At 38.9% G+C, this 16,269-nt stretch overlaps 2 protein-coding genes across 14 annotated transcripts in view; one reads left to right on the plus strand and one right to left on the minus strand.

Moving 5' to 3' along the window:
• The window catches only part of ANKAR (ankyrin and armadillo repeat containing), a 51,576-nt gene that overhangs the window by 25,777 nt on the left and 9,530 nt on the right, over positions 1-16,269 (plus strand). For 6 of the 9 annotated variants that reach the window (XM_043525607.1, XM_043525600.1, XM_043525601.1 and 3 more), the window contains 6 exons: positions 1,840-1,946; positions 3,356-3,478; positions 5,520-5,678; positions 6,396-6,513; positions 7,398-7,507; positions 9,684-9,880. In XM_043525607.1, the coding sequence (XP_043381542.1) occupies positions 1,840-1,946; positions 3,356-3,478; positions 5,520-5,678; positions 6,396-6,513; positions 7,398-7,507; positions 9,684-9,880 (814 nt within the window). Of the gene's footprint in view, positions 1-1,839; positions 1,947-3,355; positions 3,479-5,519; positions 5,679-5,868; positions 6,007-6,395; positions 6,514-7,397; positions 7,508-9,683; positions 9,881-16,269 lie in introns of those variants that run through there. The other 3 variants (XM_043525602.1, XM_043525604.1, XM_043525606.1) reach the window with 3 other exon arrangements.
• OSGEPL1 (O-sialoglycoprotein endopeptidase like 1) overlaps positions 1-16,269 on the minus strand; it is a 48,914-nt gene that overhangs the window by 9,516 nt on the left and 23,129 nt on the right. Inside the window, exons 10-11 of one of the 5 annotated variants that reach the window (XR_005227272.2) lie at positions 7,831-8,402; positions 6,613-6,665 (exon numbers count right to left, since the gene is read on the minus strand). The exons of 1 other annotated variant lie outside the window; for it this stretch is intronic. Coding sequence is in view for 2 of the 4 variants with exons in the window: in XM_037912052.2 (XP_037767980.1) it covers positions 8,292-8,402 (111 nt within the window). In the remaining 2 variants the exon portion in view is untranslated. Of the gene's footprint in view, positions 1-5,726; positions 6,666-7,228; positions 8,403-16,269 lie in introns of those variants that run through there. 3 more of the 5 variants (XR_005227273.2, XM_037912051.2, XM_037912052.2) reach the window with 3 other exon arrangements.

Raw genomic sequence — 16,269 nt, forward strand, 5'->3', positions numbered from 1 at the left:
ATTTGTTGTGCCACATCTAAAAATTAAGAATGTAAACTCTTTTGGGACTGCAATCTGACTTGGGGGTATTTTAAAAATAAAAAATATTAATTGTATGCCAACTTATTTCCTTATGGTGTATAAAAAAGGCCTGAAAGTTTTTTTTTCTTGTTTTCATCCTCAAAATATCAGAAATGTCAAGTCTTGTCTTGCCTGTTTTTGTTGGAAGACTTTGATGACCTAAATATGCGGATTGAGTGCTTTCACAGCCCTTAAATGAAGGTGTTGAATCCTTAATAATGGCATATTTTCTTTCATATTTAAATTGGTGTTAACAAAAAAAAAAAAAAGAAGCCCCAAGCCAAAAACCAGTGCCTTAAAAAGTTTAAATAAAAATCACTTCCTATTTCAGTTACTCAAGTTTTACTTGTACAATTGCTCTGATGTAAAAACCTACTAGTTCTCGAACATCCATAGAAGTTTCTGAGGTTCACAAAACCTGAATTTCTAAGTAAAAAGCAAAAGGGGAAAAATACTTTTTTTCCACAGGAATTGCCTCCCTTTCAGGACCTTTTTTGTATATCATAAAGAAGAAAAAAAGGCACAAAACCACTCTTGGGTTTTGTTTTTGTGTGTGGCAGTTTTCCTTTAAAGCAAAATGTTTTTTACAGCAATGTATTATATGTCCACAAATTTAATTGTCGTGCTGGATGATTGACCTGCCAACCGTAGAAAATCACGTGATTCACATTCTAATGCTATTTCTATGAGAGAGTCATGAGAAAGTGGATGTGACTAACGGGGTAGATGCTGGAAGTGTGAATGTTGCATCTACTACTTGTTTGGAGAGTACCAGCATTCCTCCCCAACTTCAAACCCTGCTGAAGAGGACATTTTTGTTGTCATCATGTACAGCAGGAAAATTAACAAGCTCTCGAAACCTTCTTGTCTAAACTCTTTTTGGTATCTCATAAAAATAAGGTAGTCCAGTATTTAAATCCCAAATTCATTACTATGGTTTTCTTGAAATTTAATGTAAACCAGATCAGATAATTTACTTTCCCCCAATCTACATTCATCCCAAGAATAACATGTTTTTAGAACAGATTTGAAATGCGTCTTCAGGTTTGGCAAAATGTATTTGTCCTCCTAAAATAAGCTCTCTGTCCTGTCTCTTCTTGACATATGAGGCTAGATCAGCTGGATAAACCATACTAAACGGTGAATCTGAAATAGTCAAGTGCATTGTACCTGATTACAAGGAAGCAGAGGTACCCATTCTAGAAGATGTTTATGTTCAATCGCTAAGAACAAAAGTGACACCTAAGGCAACTTTTAGTCAAGTCTCTGGAATTTTAAATGTCTGTGCATGTATTTGGAAATCATTACTTAGATTTAGTCAGGACTATTATTTAGGGTAGGATGGACTTTTTTGGCAAAGTGGTTCTCCAGTTTCTCTATAACTAGAAATATCCTCAGGAAGCCAATCTTTGGGATAATTAGTGCTTATTACAGTCTCCAAGACTTAATGTTTGGAAACATACTAATGAAAATTCACCATCTGCTGGGCTTCTTTGAATTTACTCCATGCTCACCTTCCTTTCCTCCATATATCTTTTTCTAGGGAGCTGTCAGCAACAGAAGCCAGGCATACCTTTATGTACACACGGTCCTTGTACATAAATGTAAAACACCTGGATCAGCTCTAATAGTTATTTCAAGTGAAAAGAATATAGTACTCTTGTTATTATGTAATCTGCAACAATTAGGTATAAAGTGGACAATTTTTCTTTATGCTTTCTGTTTTTCTCTTGCACAAATGTCTTACACGGGATACATTTGACATGTGGACTCTTACAGGTGTGGCTCATACAAACAATCCAGTCAGCCAGGAAAACATAGTGGAGGAACAGGCCTTACCAATACTGGTTCACCTGCTTAAAAATCATAATTCTCTTCAGATAAAGGTGTGGAATAATGGTGTTGTGAGGGGGCAGGGGTGTATGTGTGCGCATGTTCTGTGGCTGAAAAATATTCAGAATTGAACTTTCTGAGAACACTTCTTGCCATCTCATTTTGCAGCTTAGAGCATGAGAAAACAAAATTAAATAAATAATATCCCTCCTTAATAAGACACTTCAAATGCCAGCTACTGAGGAATAATTGCAAACCATGCCTAAAAAACTACTGTCCCTTATTTTTAAGTGTATGAAGGCAATAACAAAAGTAATTTAAAACTTCAAAGATGTGCTGTAAGGATTCTGTTTTTCCCTTGTGGATTTCTCTTGAGTAAGTTGTTTTTTCTAGATGAACTAACTGCTCATAAATATTGGACTTCCCTGTGCTAATTCATAACATCCCTTTTCAGTGTGTTTTTTATGCAGGGAGTAACATATGACAGTTTGATATGCTGGCACATCTTCAGTGCACAGTGAGGCATATGGGACCAAACCTATCTGCTATATGCTGGTCCTATGAGAGCACATGAATACTTTGCTTCTCTAAGGGTGCAGTAAGTAGAATTATAAGATATCCACAATTCTGGAGTCTTCATTCCTTAGAATATGACAAAGCTTTGAATGACCAGGCTCAGAATACTTTAAAGCTATCTTTTAAGACATTAAATCTGCGGTGAGGATTGGCTGAAAAACATATGAATCTGGTCATACAGAAGCATGGCCCTGCATGTGAGTGTTTCTGCTATCTTCAAAGAACAAGAATTACAAGTGGGTCATTTTGTCTTTCTAATCCTGAAGTATAGGTATAATTTAAACTACATAAATAAACCAATTAACCAAAGACCTTGTAGTGTAATGGACAAAATACCATTTGCTTATGGTATATAAATTACAAGAGCAATCAGTTCTTACTTCAAGGCACAAGCTGATTATGATTTGAGATCAGGAATACAGGAATTCACATACTTGTTCAGACCAGAGGTCTATTTAGTCCAGTATCCAATCTCTAGCACTGACCAATATGCTTTAAAGGAAGATGCAAGAACCTCTGAAGAGGGCAATTAAAAAGTAAGCTGACCATACAGGAAGTTTTTTCTTAACACCTTTAATTCAGTGCTGGCTTATGCCATGAAGGTTTATATCCCTTATAAATAATATATTTTGTAAATTTTGTCTAATGTAACTGTGGATGTTTCCATTATCCATATAAATATTGAATCCTTTTTTTTTTTTTTTTTTTTTTTTTGGAGACCTACTAAGTCTTGGCCTCAATTATATTTTGTTGAAGTGAGTTTTCCTACATATTTAGTTTTCTAGTATAAACTGATTTTCTGCTTATTAAATAAAATATGCCATGAATTTGTTCTGCAAAGTGTAAGTATATAATATCTGTATTTTTCTTAAAAATATATATTTAGGTTGAAGTTGCATATTCCTTGGCTTGCATTGTTTTAAGGAACAGTAATTTACAGACTGTGTTACAAGAGGAGGAAGGTTTCGTTTATAGTGATGTTCTTGAACTTCTTAATGCACCTGATAAGGTACTGTACTTGATAAAGTAGCAGTATTAATTTAGGAAAAAATATTCTATATTAATGTCATAGTGTCACCATAAGCCAAATATGGCATACCAAATTTACTATACAGTAGATCCAACTTCACATGTCAGACACAAATATCAAAAGTATGTCCTTTTAATATAACTATTTTTTTTAATACTCTTCTGGGTTGGGTTAAACCTTATTGAAGCTGGTGGGTGTAACAACTGTTCTTAATTTGATAGCTGTAAGAAACAGTTAAGCTCATTTATAGCAGTCCCCACCCAAAACAAAGGCATATGAAGAGGGAAGCTGCAGACATAGCCTGGTCCAGCACAGTGTGTGTCCCTGAGAGAATCCCAGAGAGAAGACTGTGACAGGTTGGATCACAGAAACCCCCTTGGGACTGCCAACTGGTGTGCTGAGACTACCTCTGAGCCCGTTTTCCCTGGCAGCTTGGGACTTCAGAACCCTGCCTTGTTTGAGCCAGACACGCTAGCCTGCTACAAACACAGCCCCAGGTCTGAACCACATCCCTCAAAAGCTGCAGGATAAACTGAAAACAGCTTAAGAAATGTTCCTGTCTCCAACACTCAGATGCCCAGCTCCCAGTGAGGTCCAAACCCTAAATAAATCTGTTTTACCCTGTATAAAGCTTAAGTACAGTTGCAGCAGGGTTAATGGTATAAATGCTATCACAATTTCAAGACTAATATATTGTTCAGAATCAAGGCACACACTAAATTCAGGACCACAAGATCCTCAATTTAGGAAGAAGCTACTGACTACTGCAAACAGGGTCAAACCTTAAACCCAGAATATGTGTAAGTGACTTGGAAGTCCTTTACATCATGCACGCATCCTCTGGAAGTGCTAATAATTCCTGAGGACAATTGTGCCTGGTGTGAAAGGATGTTGGAGGGGATCTGTACCCACTCTGTGAATAGAAGGTGGGAAGAGAGCTCATGCCATTGAGCTCTGAGCCCTTCCCCCAAAGCTGTCCTTTATGGATCTTGACTCTCCTTTTCCCCTTCATTGGAGTTGTGGATGTCAATTCAGGTATCAGTAAACTTTTTACTGTTGTTACTGCAGGGGGCAGAGGGAGATCAGGAACGGGTCCATAACATTAACACAGGACAAAAAGCAAGGTTAATTATACTGGTTGGGAGTTAGCAGGATTCAGGGTATGTGCGTGTTCCTCTTGCCCCTGTCACCAGAGAGAGAGGGATTTCTTCAGGCTGAGGGTCCTTTACTTTGCTCCAAGACTCACACTTCCATTTCAAAGCAGTGAGCTGCAAGATCACTGTTGGGCTCCATTGCTCCATCCATCCAGTCTTCTCAGCTGTCAGCCACAGAAACGTGTTCTGAAGTGGATTTGGGGAGGCTTAGCACATGCTCAGTACCTTACCAACAGCATCTTCCAGCTTCTGGTAGTTGCAGTGAGGGAAGCTAGACAGCTATATGGGTGCCTCTGCATCAGTTCTTTCTCACTTTGGGGACAGACAGACATCTGCAGCTGTAGAGTCTAGCTGAATCACACAGCTTTGTGCTGTACAACATCTACCTTATGTTTTATACTGCTGCCCCTCACTATAGTGTCTGAAATACTTCCATGTAAAGTCAGTAGCAATAGTGAAGTCCTTAGTGGACTGTATGGAGTCTCTGACACTTCTTCTTTTTTGGGATAAAAATCTGCCGGGATAGGGTTTGTTTTTTTCAATTGTATTTATTTTCTTTTTTGTTCTGTCTGTTTGTTTCAGGAGGGATTTTTTGTGTGTTCTTGATTGGGGTTTTTTGGTTAAAGAGAAGTGTCAGTGTGGTGAGCGTCATTCTTATCGTTATCTAGTCTCTGAGGGTTTGGCCTGCAGTATTTATATGAAAATCAATAAAAACAAAGACAAAAATATGAGGATGGGGTTGGTAACTATTTTAGCATATCAAAGAATACAGTATTTTATTCTTTAATTTTTAGATAGTATGAAAACTTCAGAGCTCACATGTTTCTGTGGGGTTTTGTATTTGTGTTTTTTGTTTTTTGTTTAAGGATATTTGTTTACGAGCTGGATATGCTTTAGCCCTTTTTGCATACAACAATCCTGTCCAACAGTTCCTGATATTGGAGACCGGCGCAATTACGATGTCTACATTCGAACCTTTTCTGCGATCAGAAATTGAGACAGATAAAGCAATGGCTGCGTTTCAGGTATAGGAACAGGGCTTTTACACATAACACACAAAACACATAGGCCCATTACCAGTTTAAAATGTATTATGTGTAATGTTATGGTTATTAGAACTGATTTTTACACAAAAATATTAATATAAAGTCCTTTTCAAAGAGCTTAAATGGCCGAATATAGTAACACTTATAAAATGTGTAAATTACATTACAGATTTTGAAGATCCTCATCTTCTCTGCAAGCCTCCAGTCGTGAACTATTTCAAAAATAATCAGAACTTGGGACTGTTTTTCATGGTAGAAGAAAATGTTGGCTATAGACTTGATCCTGTATCTTTACTCAGACAAAAATCAATGGGAATTCTGTCTGATTAAGGAATGCACGTTTTTTCCCTACGTGTTTTTATTTTAGCATAAGAAAAGAATAACTACTGTATCAAGATAATTTTAACAAACCAACAGATGTATAGAGTAGTGGAAAAGTCTGTAACACCTGAATATGTATGAGTTATATGGATAAAATTGCTTGTATTGCACTGACATGTCTATACTAAGGTTGTGCCTTTTTCTGCCAATAGGCAAAGGTCCAAATTGCAAGTGATAGGGTTGAAAGTGTCATGTAAACGTACAACACTATACACAATAAGTGATTTTCTTATTAATACGTGAAGAAAAAAGGAAATGGAAGAAACCTACTTAAACAATCCATATCTTTTAAAAACGGTCTGCTTTTGATTTCAGATTGTTGTTTTAGCCAAAGTCATAGTGGATGTGGACCAAGTTACTTTGTCTGCAAGAGGGGTTACTATTTTAGTTGAACTACTAAATTCTGAAAAGACAGCTACTCTTGTTCTAACAGGTAAGAATTATAGAAGCTGAGCAAAAACTCATAGTAATATAAAGTTAAGCATGTCCATAAAATACGGTTGTTTCTCCAAAATGAGATATTGAAACTTACAGTGTAGTATTAGATGGCAGACTCAGGTCAGGAGACTGGCTCTTCCAAAATGCCTGCACAAAGGAGTAAGAGGACATAAGGCATCTCTTGGTCTGCTGCAATGGCTACCCACATCTTGAGTTACTGCTGGGGAAGGGAGGAGCAGCCTCTGCAGGGCTTCTACTCCCACTCCTATGCCACCCTATGGTCTGCCTAGCATACTTAAACTAGTGTAGCGGGAGAAGTAATCCGCATTCAGAAAAAAGCTTTAGCAGATTACTTTCCCCCCTCTAAAAAGGTGGGACCCAGGGACTGAATTGTGACTCTGAGACACAATGCAGTCCTTCACCTGTTTCTGTAGATTTATAATCTGGCCCTCCATTTTTATTCAATTCTTGCTCAGGCAAAATTTGTATAGACATCAATGAGAGTTTTGCTTAGGTAATGAATGAGTAAAAACTAAGGAAGGATTTCAAGATTTTGCCCAAAGATGATAAAGGAGATGTATTTAATAAAATACTGCTACAGTATTTTAAAATGATTCCTCTTACAAAAGCAAATTTCTTGGAGGCAGAAATCCAACATTTTAGATGCAATAGTTATAAAAAACATATTGAGACTATCACAGTTGAAATAATGACAGAAGACAAAAGATTGTGGGTATGACGACTTCACTGATAATATTTAAACACATTTTGAAAAAACAAAGCATTTCATTAAGATTATGCAGGAGACTAAAAGTGAACAAACTGATAATATGTTTGACATTATATAATGTGTAATTCTAGTGTCTAATTAATTTGTAGGGAAATTATTGGCTAGCCTGGCTCATACAAGAGCAGGTATTCCAGAAGCAATTACTGAACTAGGAACTATCCAACGTCTTTGTTATCATTTGTACTCAGATAAAGAAGAGGTAAAATTTCTCCCATCTCCCCAAAATAAAATGTTCATGTTGTGGTTTTAAATTTATTTTTCTTCTTTATTAATTAAATCTGTTTGCACAATTAGCTAATGAATGTTAGCTTTATATGTACTAGTAGAAATATTTTATAAAACCTCTCTTAAACAACCAAAAACTTATTAAAAATAAGATAACTGTGTAAGACAAAGTTCATGGCCCCATTGAAATCAATGGCAAAACTTCCACTGACTTCAGGTGGCCAGGATTTCCCCCAAAGGTTTCAGTGTATGTTTGTTAAATACTTAAATCCTGATCATGAATGGTAAATTTCTTACCTGATAATTTCCTTTCTGCTAGCAGTATCTACCACTATTCTGAGATGTATGTGAGGTAGACAGCAGTGAACAGAAGTCAGGAGAATTAAGAAAAAAGATTGAGATAAGGAAGACATCCCCCTCCCCCAACTTAATTGCCCAAAATGGCAATGCTATTACTAGACCACTGCTTGTAGCATCCCTGCCACAGGAGGCCTCTGTGAAGGACAGAAAGTCCATTTTATAGGATCTAATAAAGGTGTTAACTCATGACCACTTTGCAGCCCTGCAGTTTTCTAGAATAAAAGCATAAGTACTTTTTGCCTATACAGTCATCACAGCTCTTGTGGCATGTGCCTTAATGCTGGATCACCTGGTGTCTTGCATACTTCTGTGATGCATAGCTTGATCCATATAGTTACTAATAGCTTGGATACCCTAAGCCTTTGGTTCTTTGGATGAAAGGATATAAAAAAGGAGCCCTAGCTTCTTGTTGATTTGGAGCTCTTTAATGCTTTTTGAACATCTAAAGTGTGCCAGAGCTTTCTTCTCAGATGCTGTGGCTTTGGACAGAATGAAGGGAAGAGTATCTCCTGTGAGGAATGGAAAAATGAATTCACCTTAGGCAAGAACAATTCCAATATTCTTCACACCAGCTTGTCATCATAGAACACGCAGTGGAATTCCTATGTGAATAGAGCTGCCAGTTCAAAACCTCATCTAGCAGACATGATGGTGACCAGAAAATAGATTTTGATGGATAGGTAGAATAGAGATATTGATGTCAATTGCTCAAAAGGGTGTGGGGTTAGGACTTTTAATCCTAGGGGAGGTCCCATTTGGGAACAAATAGTTTAACCACAAGGTTAGCCAGTCTGATTGCTCTAAAAAACCTGGATTCTTGAGGGTTCTCTGTTAAGGAACCAGAGGATCCAGAAAATAGGAGGTTACTTATTGCTGACACCTGGTGTGGTGTGGAGCTGGGCTGAATTCCATAGTTTACCCCTTCCTGAAGAAAGTCCAGGATATCTGAGATACCAGGATCCTTGGGATTTTTTTTTATGTTCTTCACACCACGAGCTAAACCTAGCCCAGATGGAGGAGCAGCCCTTTAGTGTTGAATCTTGCCTGGAGAAGAGTTCTAATAGCTTTCGAAGATCACTTGGCACAGCTAAGGCTTCTCTCTTAATAGTCAGGCTATCAGTTGTAGATAAGTGTAACCGTGCCTCAGTGGGTCACAACTGAGGATGCCAAATTCAGGATGAACTGCTGAGAAATAGGGCAGATACACCCCAAGACTGGTGGCTATTCCCCTTAGGATATACCAAACCAGCAACAAAAGTAAACTTCTGTTTCTTTTGGCTAACAAGAAGTCGTAAAAGCAGTTTCCTCTGGCATTCCAGTCCTTGTATTAGCACCGAAAACACTCGATTTAAAGGTGAGTGGTTCTTTACAACCATTCTCATCAACTAAAAGGTTCTTCTGATCCCAAAGGACCAGCCACACAACCAGGTCAATATATAATGTACATATTACCCAAAAAGCATGCTGATGCCAATCCCTAAAATCTAAAGGTTTATTCATAGAAAGAAAGAAAGGTGAGAGTTAAAATTGGTTAAAGGAATCAAATACCTAACAATCAATGCAAAGTTCTTGGTTCAGGCTTGTAGCAGTGATGGAATAAACTGCTGGCTTAAGTCAGGCTACCAATGGTAGACCCAAATTTATCTTCTTTGTCAGGTTGAGAGCTGTGAGCATGCATCCTTGCTCATTTTGATAATAGAGTTGCTTTATTTAATGTGAAGAATACATCTTTGAAATCAGAATTAGAATCAGCCTCAAACCAGTATCAGGGACATTTCTGTTTCTTCTAGGTTCGTATAGCCTCAGCTGGTGCTCTTGGATACTTAACATTTAACCGCACTGCTTATCGCCATCTATTAGTGGAATGCAGGAACAAACCCAAGCAGTTCACACGTCTAATGAATAACCTCAGCAGGGATGCAAAAATAAGCCAGGACTTTGTAAAAGAATTCCAAAGGCAAAGACAAGTGGGGCTGCCTTCTTTAAGGTACCATATGCTGTACATTTATATGGGTGTGTGTTTACTGAAGTTAAAAAATGAAATAGAAATAATTATATGATTTTATATTTAAGGATAAATTTTCCAAATATGGAAGCAGAGGTTTGTATGCAAAAAATGCACGTGCATACAACTAAGCCACTGGTGCATGCAAAAAGATATTTGCTCATGCAAGTGCCTTTTGTGGGCACAGTTAGTCAATTTGCTTTGGCAAAAGTGGGTACATGTATGTGTGAAAGTTGGCCTCAACTTTAAGAAAATGTATCCTTTCTTGTGCACAAATATTTCCTTACTTCTCATCAAGCGTAATCTCATATTCTGTGTATATATTTCAAATATATATACACTTTATCTCTGCTTTAGAAGATGGTTTCTTTTTTCTCATGTGAAAATCTAGGTGATATAGTAGGAACCAGTAACACCACTCTCAAAATATTAATGTAACAATATCATTTGCAAATATCTTAGGCAAAATAGTCAATTGGACAAAATCCAAAGTCATAAGCTTGAGCAAGTTCTGGCAGGACCCTGTGCATTAGCATGAATCAGAATACTGTGCACGGCACAGGCAGCGTAAAGCAGAAGTTTTACATCCCTAACATGCTTCCCCAAAACCCACAGGTCCTCTATGACAGAAGTAGTGCTGGTTTGTTCTGGAGCATGATTTACAAATTTTTTTGCATAGCTGCAACTGACTCGACATTGGCCCCCTTCACTCTCCACAAATTGGGCTATCTCCTGACAGAATTCATTCCTGGCCAAAATGGGTATATGTTAATGTTGTTTTTTTAGCATACATATTGGGTTGTGTTCATTGTGGGGCCATTCATGGAGGCAAAATTTAGCTCCTTGTCAAAAAGCTGTACATCAAATTTAAATGCTCTGTTTTATTATTTATATTTATAAAAATCCAATCAATACACAGAGCTACTACAAAAAATTAATGGTAGAATTTAGTAAGTTATGGGCATCTCCAATCCCATATAAAAAACCAAAACAAAATTTATAATTAAGAAAAGACATTCATACTGAAATGAAAACTTAAAAATATAACTTATTTAGAAATCAAATGAACTCAGTTTACTGTTGGTATTACAGTAGCATATTGAGACTCAGTCAAAGGTAAGGTCCCCATTGTCCTAGGCTCTGTATGACTATAACAAAAAGATGATGGTCCCTGTCCCAAAAAGCTCACAATCTAGGTTTAAGACAGAAGAGCCAGAAGAAACAAACGGATGGGGAGGAAGAGAGTGGGAGGACAAGATAATAGTAAAATAAGCATATTTTGCATAGTAGGCAGTGAGTTTAGTCTGTAATCTGCCTAGCCATATGCAGCTGGTATTGCTTTTTTAAGCTTTTTGTGATGGAGGTAGTTGGAGGACAAGGTGGTGGCTCTGCAGATTATGACAGGTCCCCGTTTTCCCCCCGGATCTATAAAGGGGTATAGAAGAAAGTGTACAGATGGTTGTGGGAGAAGAGGACCAATGGATGATCTTTGACAGTTCAGATTAAATGGTTAAAGATATAGTTAAAGATAAATTTGGCTCCGTAATAATCCACCACAAGAACATGTTAAGAGTTAGACTTCTCTCAACCATAGCCCTTTGGGAACAGTGCAGAAAAGATGACTGTTGCTAGAACAGAACTCCCCTGTAGTTTCAGTAAACCAGTAGTTGACAGCAGCTACTAGCTGCACACTCCTATCCTCCAGTTGTGAGGGAGGAACCTATCTCCCACCTCTACAACATGGGGTTGCAATGGGAGATTATCCCCGGCGCCCCTTATGCCAACTCTGGATATGGGACGGGTTGTGGATATGAGAGAGACCCTACAACTTCTTTCCCTCAATGATAAAAATGAGAAGAGAGAGAATGTTTTAACAAATGTTGCTGTAAACAGGAATCAAAGTTTAAATGCAGGCTCGTTAACTTTCAGCACCACAATGGTGCCTAGTTATCGTGCACCTCTACAAGGTGTATTTACACAGAGTAACAGGAAGCGATGGCCAGGCCCTCATGTGTCAGAAGACCTATGCAAGCCAGCCATGCTAGAAGTTGCAGTAAGCATATTCAGGGAACACTGCTGAAACAGAACTTCTGTGATTGTATTCACTACTAATGTTACAAAAGTGATTTGCTTTTGCTGTATTCTAAACTACTATAAATTATAGCCAGTTATGGAAATAAAAACTAGCAATCCAATAAAACAGTTTTCATGGAAGGTATGGTATGGGACTGTACATCAGTTTATTCTAGCGAATAAACCTAGGACATAATAGGAATAAAGAAAATATATCTGACAAACTATATCCATGGTTACAAAGAGTTTTAGAAATGCTTTTTATAGTCAAACTCTTGCATGAATGATTAGGAACTATAATACCATAACTACATTCAGGCTAATAAAGAGAGAATTCTAAAGGAAACAGAATCAGTAATAGGGTTTGGAATGCTGATAAATACACTGTCTCTTCCGTACAGTGATGCTTCCTTTCAATTTTGTCATTGATTATATTTCTTTTAGAATTCTTTCCCAGAATTACATAAATCACTCAATTCCTAGAACGTATGGTGATAATCTTTCATGTAATTTTTACGTTTCTAACAGCTGTTACGCTTTCATACTTAAACCTAAACAGTGTGATTTGCCTGATGTTAAAATATCCATGTAACTTAATTCCTTACAATTTCATTTTGAGTTCTAAGTGATACTTTAAAACTAAAAGGAACATTTGAGTAAAAGAGTGCAGTGCTTAAATTTATGTCTCAATAATAAATAAAATAAAAGCATGCTTCCAGACTGGAATCAGAAAATACCATCCATTGTTCAAGAACAGACTGTGACATAAATGGAAAATGGATTGAATGAGACTCTAACATTAGACTTATAAGACAACATACATGGAAACAATTTGTAGATGACTTCAACTAAGATTCTGATAGAATCCCCCTCCTTTCCTTTAAACCAGTGTTTCCCAAATTTGGGACGCCGCTTGTTCAGGGAAAGCCCCTGGCGGGCCCGGCCAGTTTGTTCACCTGCCGCGTCCGCAGGTTTGGCCGATGGCAGCTCCCACTGGCCACGGTTTGCTGTGCCTGGCCAATGGGGGCTGCAGGAAGTGGCGCAGGCTGAGGGACGTACTGGCCACCGCTCCCGCAGCCCCCGTTGGCGGGGGGGCAGCGAACCGCAGCCAATGGGAGCCAAGATCGGCCAAACCTGCAGACGCGGCGGGTAAACAAACCGACCGGGCCCGCCAGGGGCTTTCCCTGAACAAGTGGCGTCCCAAGTTTGGGAAACACTGCTTTAAACTAATGTGTAACAAATATAAATTAAATATATTATTCCCACACAAAACCCTCCTATGTGGTGGTGATGAGGTTTCAGCCGTATATCAATACTTTGAATTTCAAGAATTTTTTAAATTAAAAAAAAAAAAAATTTTTAAGATTAAATTTACAAGAAACACCAAATTCTGAAAGTCTTGAAATTCAAAGTTAAGATAGTCAAACTAGCTAAGTGTTCTGTAATTAGTGTCAATTTTGTATGTTTCTAATACTAAATGTGATGACTTGTCATCACACTAACTTCTGTTTTTAATGTAAATGGTTTAATATAATGATCTGTGTCTAAAGAGACTTAGATTAATAGCTGCCAAACAGAGTTAGAGGCCTGATGCTATGAGGCTCTCAATGCCTTCTGTACTTTGAAGGATTGGGACCTTAAGAACAAGTGGGGAAAAATTGCCTTCAGCATTCTATTTATCTAATGAGGAATTTGTAAAATTATTTTGTGTGTTGTGTATAACACTTAAGGTGATAAAGTGGCACAACCACTGTGGGCTGGATTGTAACTGTACAATCTGGCCTGAGAAAGAGACAGTGTGTAGTTGCAGTGCCCCAGGAGCAAAGCAGGAATGGGGACCCAGAGCAACAAAGGGACTTAGGCACCTAACCCCAGATTTAGGTGCCACTGCAATCCATAACACCCTAGCTCAGCTGCTACCTAACTCCGTATGGTGCCTAAACTCACTCAGTGCCTAAATTTTGGCTGTAAAAGCTTCGTAGGCATCCAAGAGGCTGGGCTTGTGCACTGTTGCTTCAGGCAGGCACTCAGACATCTATCTCATAAGCTACAGCGCAAACATCAAAGCAGGTGAAGACAGGTATTGCCCTGCTTATCTGGCCTGTGGGGCTCAGTCTAATAGGCCTTGCTCTGAGCATTCCGCACAGAATAGGTGGGGATGGGTGGGATGGGGCGATGAGGCCTCCCTTATAATGTTTAGACCAGCGGTTGGGAAACTCACCTGGAAGTGGGTTTAATTTTAGTTTAATTTCAGTTTAATTCTCCCCTTTGCCTGTTGAGAGAGATCTACCTCAGAATACTTCTCCTCAATCTCTTATTGAAGCACTTCCACTTTGTAGAATTAGATATTAATTTGATCAGAGAGTGAGTGAATGGCTCTATAGTGCAGTGGTTAAGGCACTTACCTGAGAGGTGGGAAATCCTATTCAAATCCCTTCTCATCAGGCAGAGAGGGGGAACTGAATCATGATCTCCCACTGGGCTAAACATTTTAAGGGAGTACTCCTCCTTCCCCTGATGGTTTTGTGTGGATTTAAGTGTTTGCTGCTCCCTATCTCGGAAGAAACGGCTTAGGTGCCTGACTCGAGGAGAGGGGTTCCCAGCTGTGGATTGCACGCAGAGAGAGATGCCTTCCTGCAGCCTTCTGAGGCACCTAACTCCAGGAGAGGGACAGGATTTAGGGACACATACCTCTTGTTGGCACTTTCCATGGGCTAGCTTAGATGGCTCTCTACCTACCATGCTGGCTTTTGTGGATCCCGTTCTCTGGCACCTTTCTACCGGTATTGTATAGCCTGGGCACCTAATCCAGGGTTTATGGAGTCTAGTTATGTTTTCCAGTGCAGACAAATGCAATATCTAAGTCTATTTGTGGATCCGGGTGCAGACTATTACTTGGAGAGCAGGCTCCCCCTTTCCTCCACGGGAGAATTAATTTGCATCAGCACTTTTGTTTGTACAGTATATACCCTGGTCTGTGCTAGCTCTGCTGTGCTGGGTGGCTGACAGATTTGGGTGTGCAGAGCCAAGGCTTTGCCCAGGGCTGGCCCACAACATTTTGGCACCTGAGACGGGGAGCTCAAATGATGCCCCCCTGCCCCCTCGCTTGGGCCAAAACTTTGAAAGGTCTCAATTCTGCCTTCTTCCTGTTCTACTCCTCTCATGGTACTGCTCTGCTACCTACCCCAATAAAGGAGAACTAACAACTTAAAATGCCTTATTCAAAAATTTTAAGTAACACAACTTTCAAACACCTGAACAGCAAATGTAACTTTTCTTGTCTGCATAGTAAACACTGGCATTTTTATCTGTTTGAATGATCAAAGTGGTGCTTTCCGTGCCTTCTTGGTTGCAAAGATTTGAACTGCTTCCTGAAGGTCCACAGTCTGGGCCAGCTCTTGCTCTATTGAGATGGTTGCAAGGCTGACCAGCCTCTCCTGTGTCATTGTGGAGCGTAGATGTGTTTTTATTAACTTCAGCTTGGAAAAGCTGCGTTCTCCACTGGCAACTGTTACAGGAAGTGTTAGAAGTATGCACAGAGCAACAAAAGCATTTGGAAAAAGGGTGGTCATCTTATTTGTGCACATACATTCCAGAACAGCCTTTGGAGTTGAAATGTATCTTGAAAGGGCTTTCAGTTCATCACCTAAATCACTCGCATCAATATCGTGCATGTCATCATGTGTCAACACTGTCTCTAGTGCCCTGCACTGCTGGTGTAGGTCTTCTTCAGATGTAGTGAGGAGTTTTGGAATATCATACAACATCCCAAATATACTGCTGTGTTCCTTGAGCTGCATGATACGTTCTTCAACTGACTGTATTGCACAATCTAGCACCTGGATAAAGAATTCAACTTTGAATTGTTGTTTGGGGTCTCTTATGGGATTATCCCGTGCCTCGTAATCAAAATGTCATCTTCTTCGGTGACTCTTGTATTCTTGAATGGGTGGGAAAATAGCTTCAGTGTGAAGTTCCTCTGCCAACTTCTGTGCACTCTTCAGAACATTTTGAAATCCCTCATCTGACCAGTAAGACTGTAGGTATGACTTTGCTTTGTCCAATTGTTTCATTGCTCCAGATATATCAAGGTCAACACCTTCGAGTCTCTTGCTTACAACATTTATTTAAAACAGTATGTCATGCCACAACACTAAGCCACAGAGAAATTTGAAGTTATGTATGTTTCTGGTGATTCCATTTCCCTCTGCCACTGTTCTCCCATGAACAGTTCCTGTCATAGCATTATCCTCCATAATGGCAACTATGGCATCATCTATCTTCCCAATTTGGTGTTT

The sequence above is a fragment of the Chelonia mydas genome, chromosome 11, assembly GCF_015237465.2.
Source record: "Chelonia mydas isolate rCheMyd1 chromosome 11, rCheMyd1.pri.v2, whole genome shotgun sequence".
NCBI lineage: Eukaryota > Metazoa > Chordata > Testudines > Cheloniidae > Chelonia > Chelonia mydas.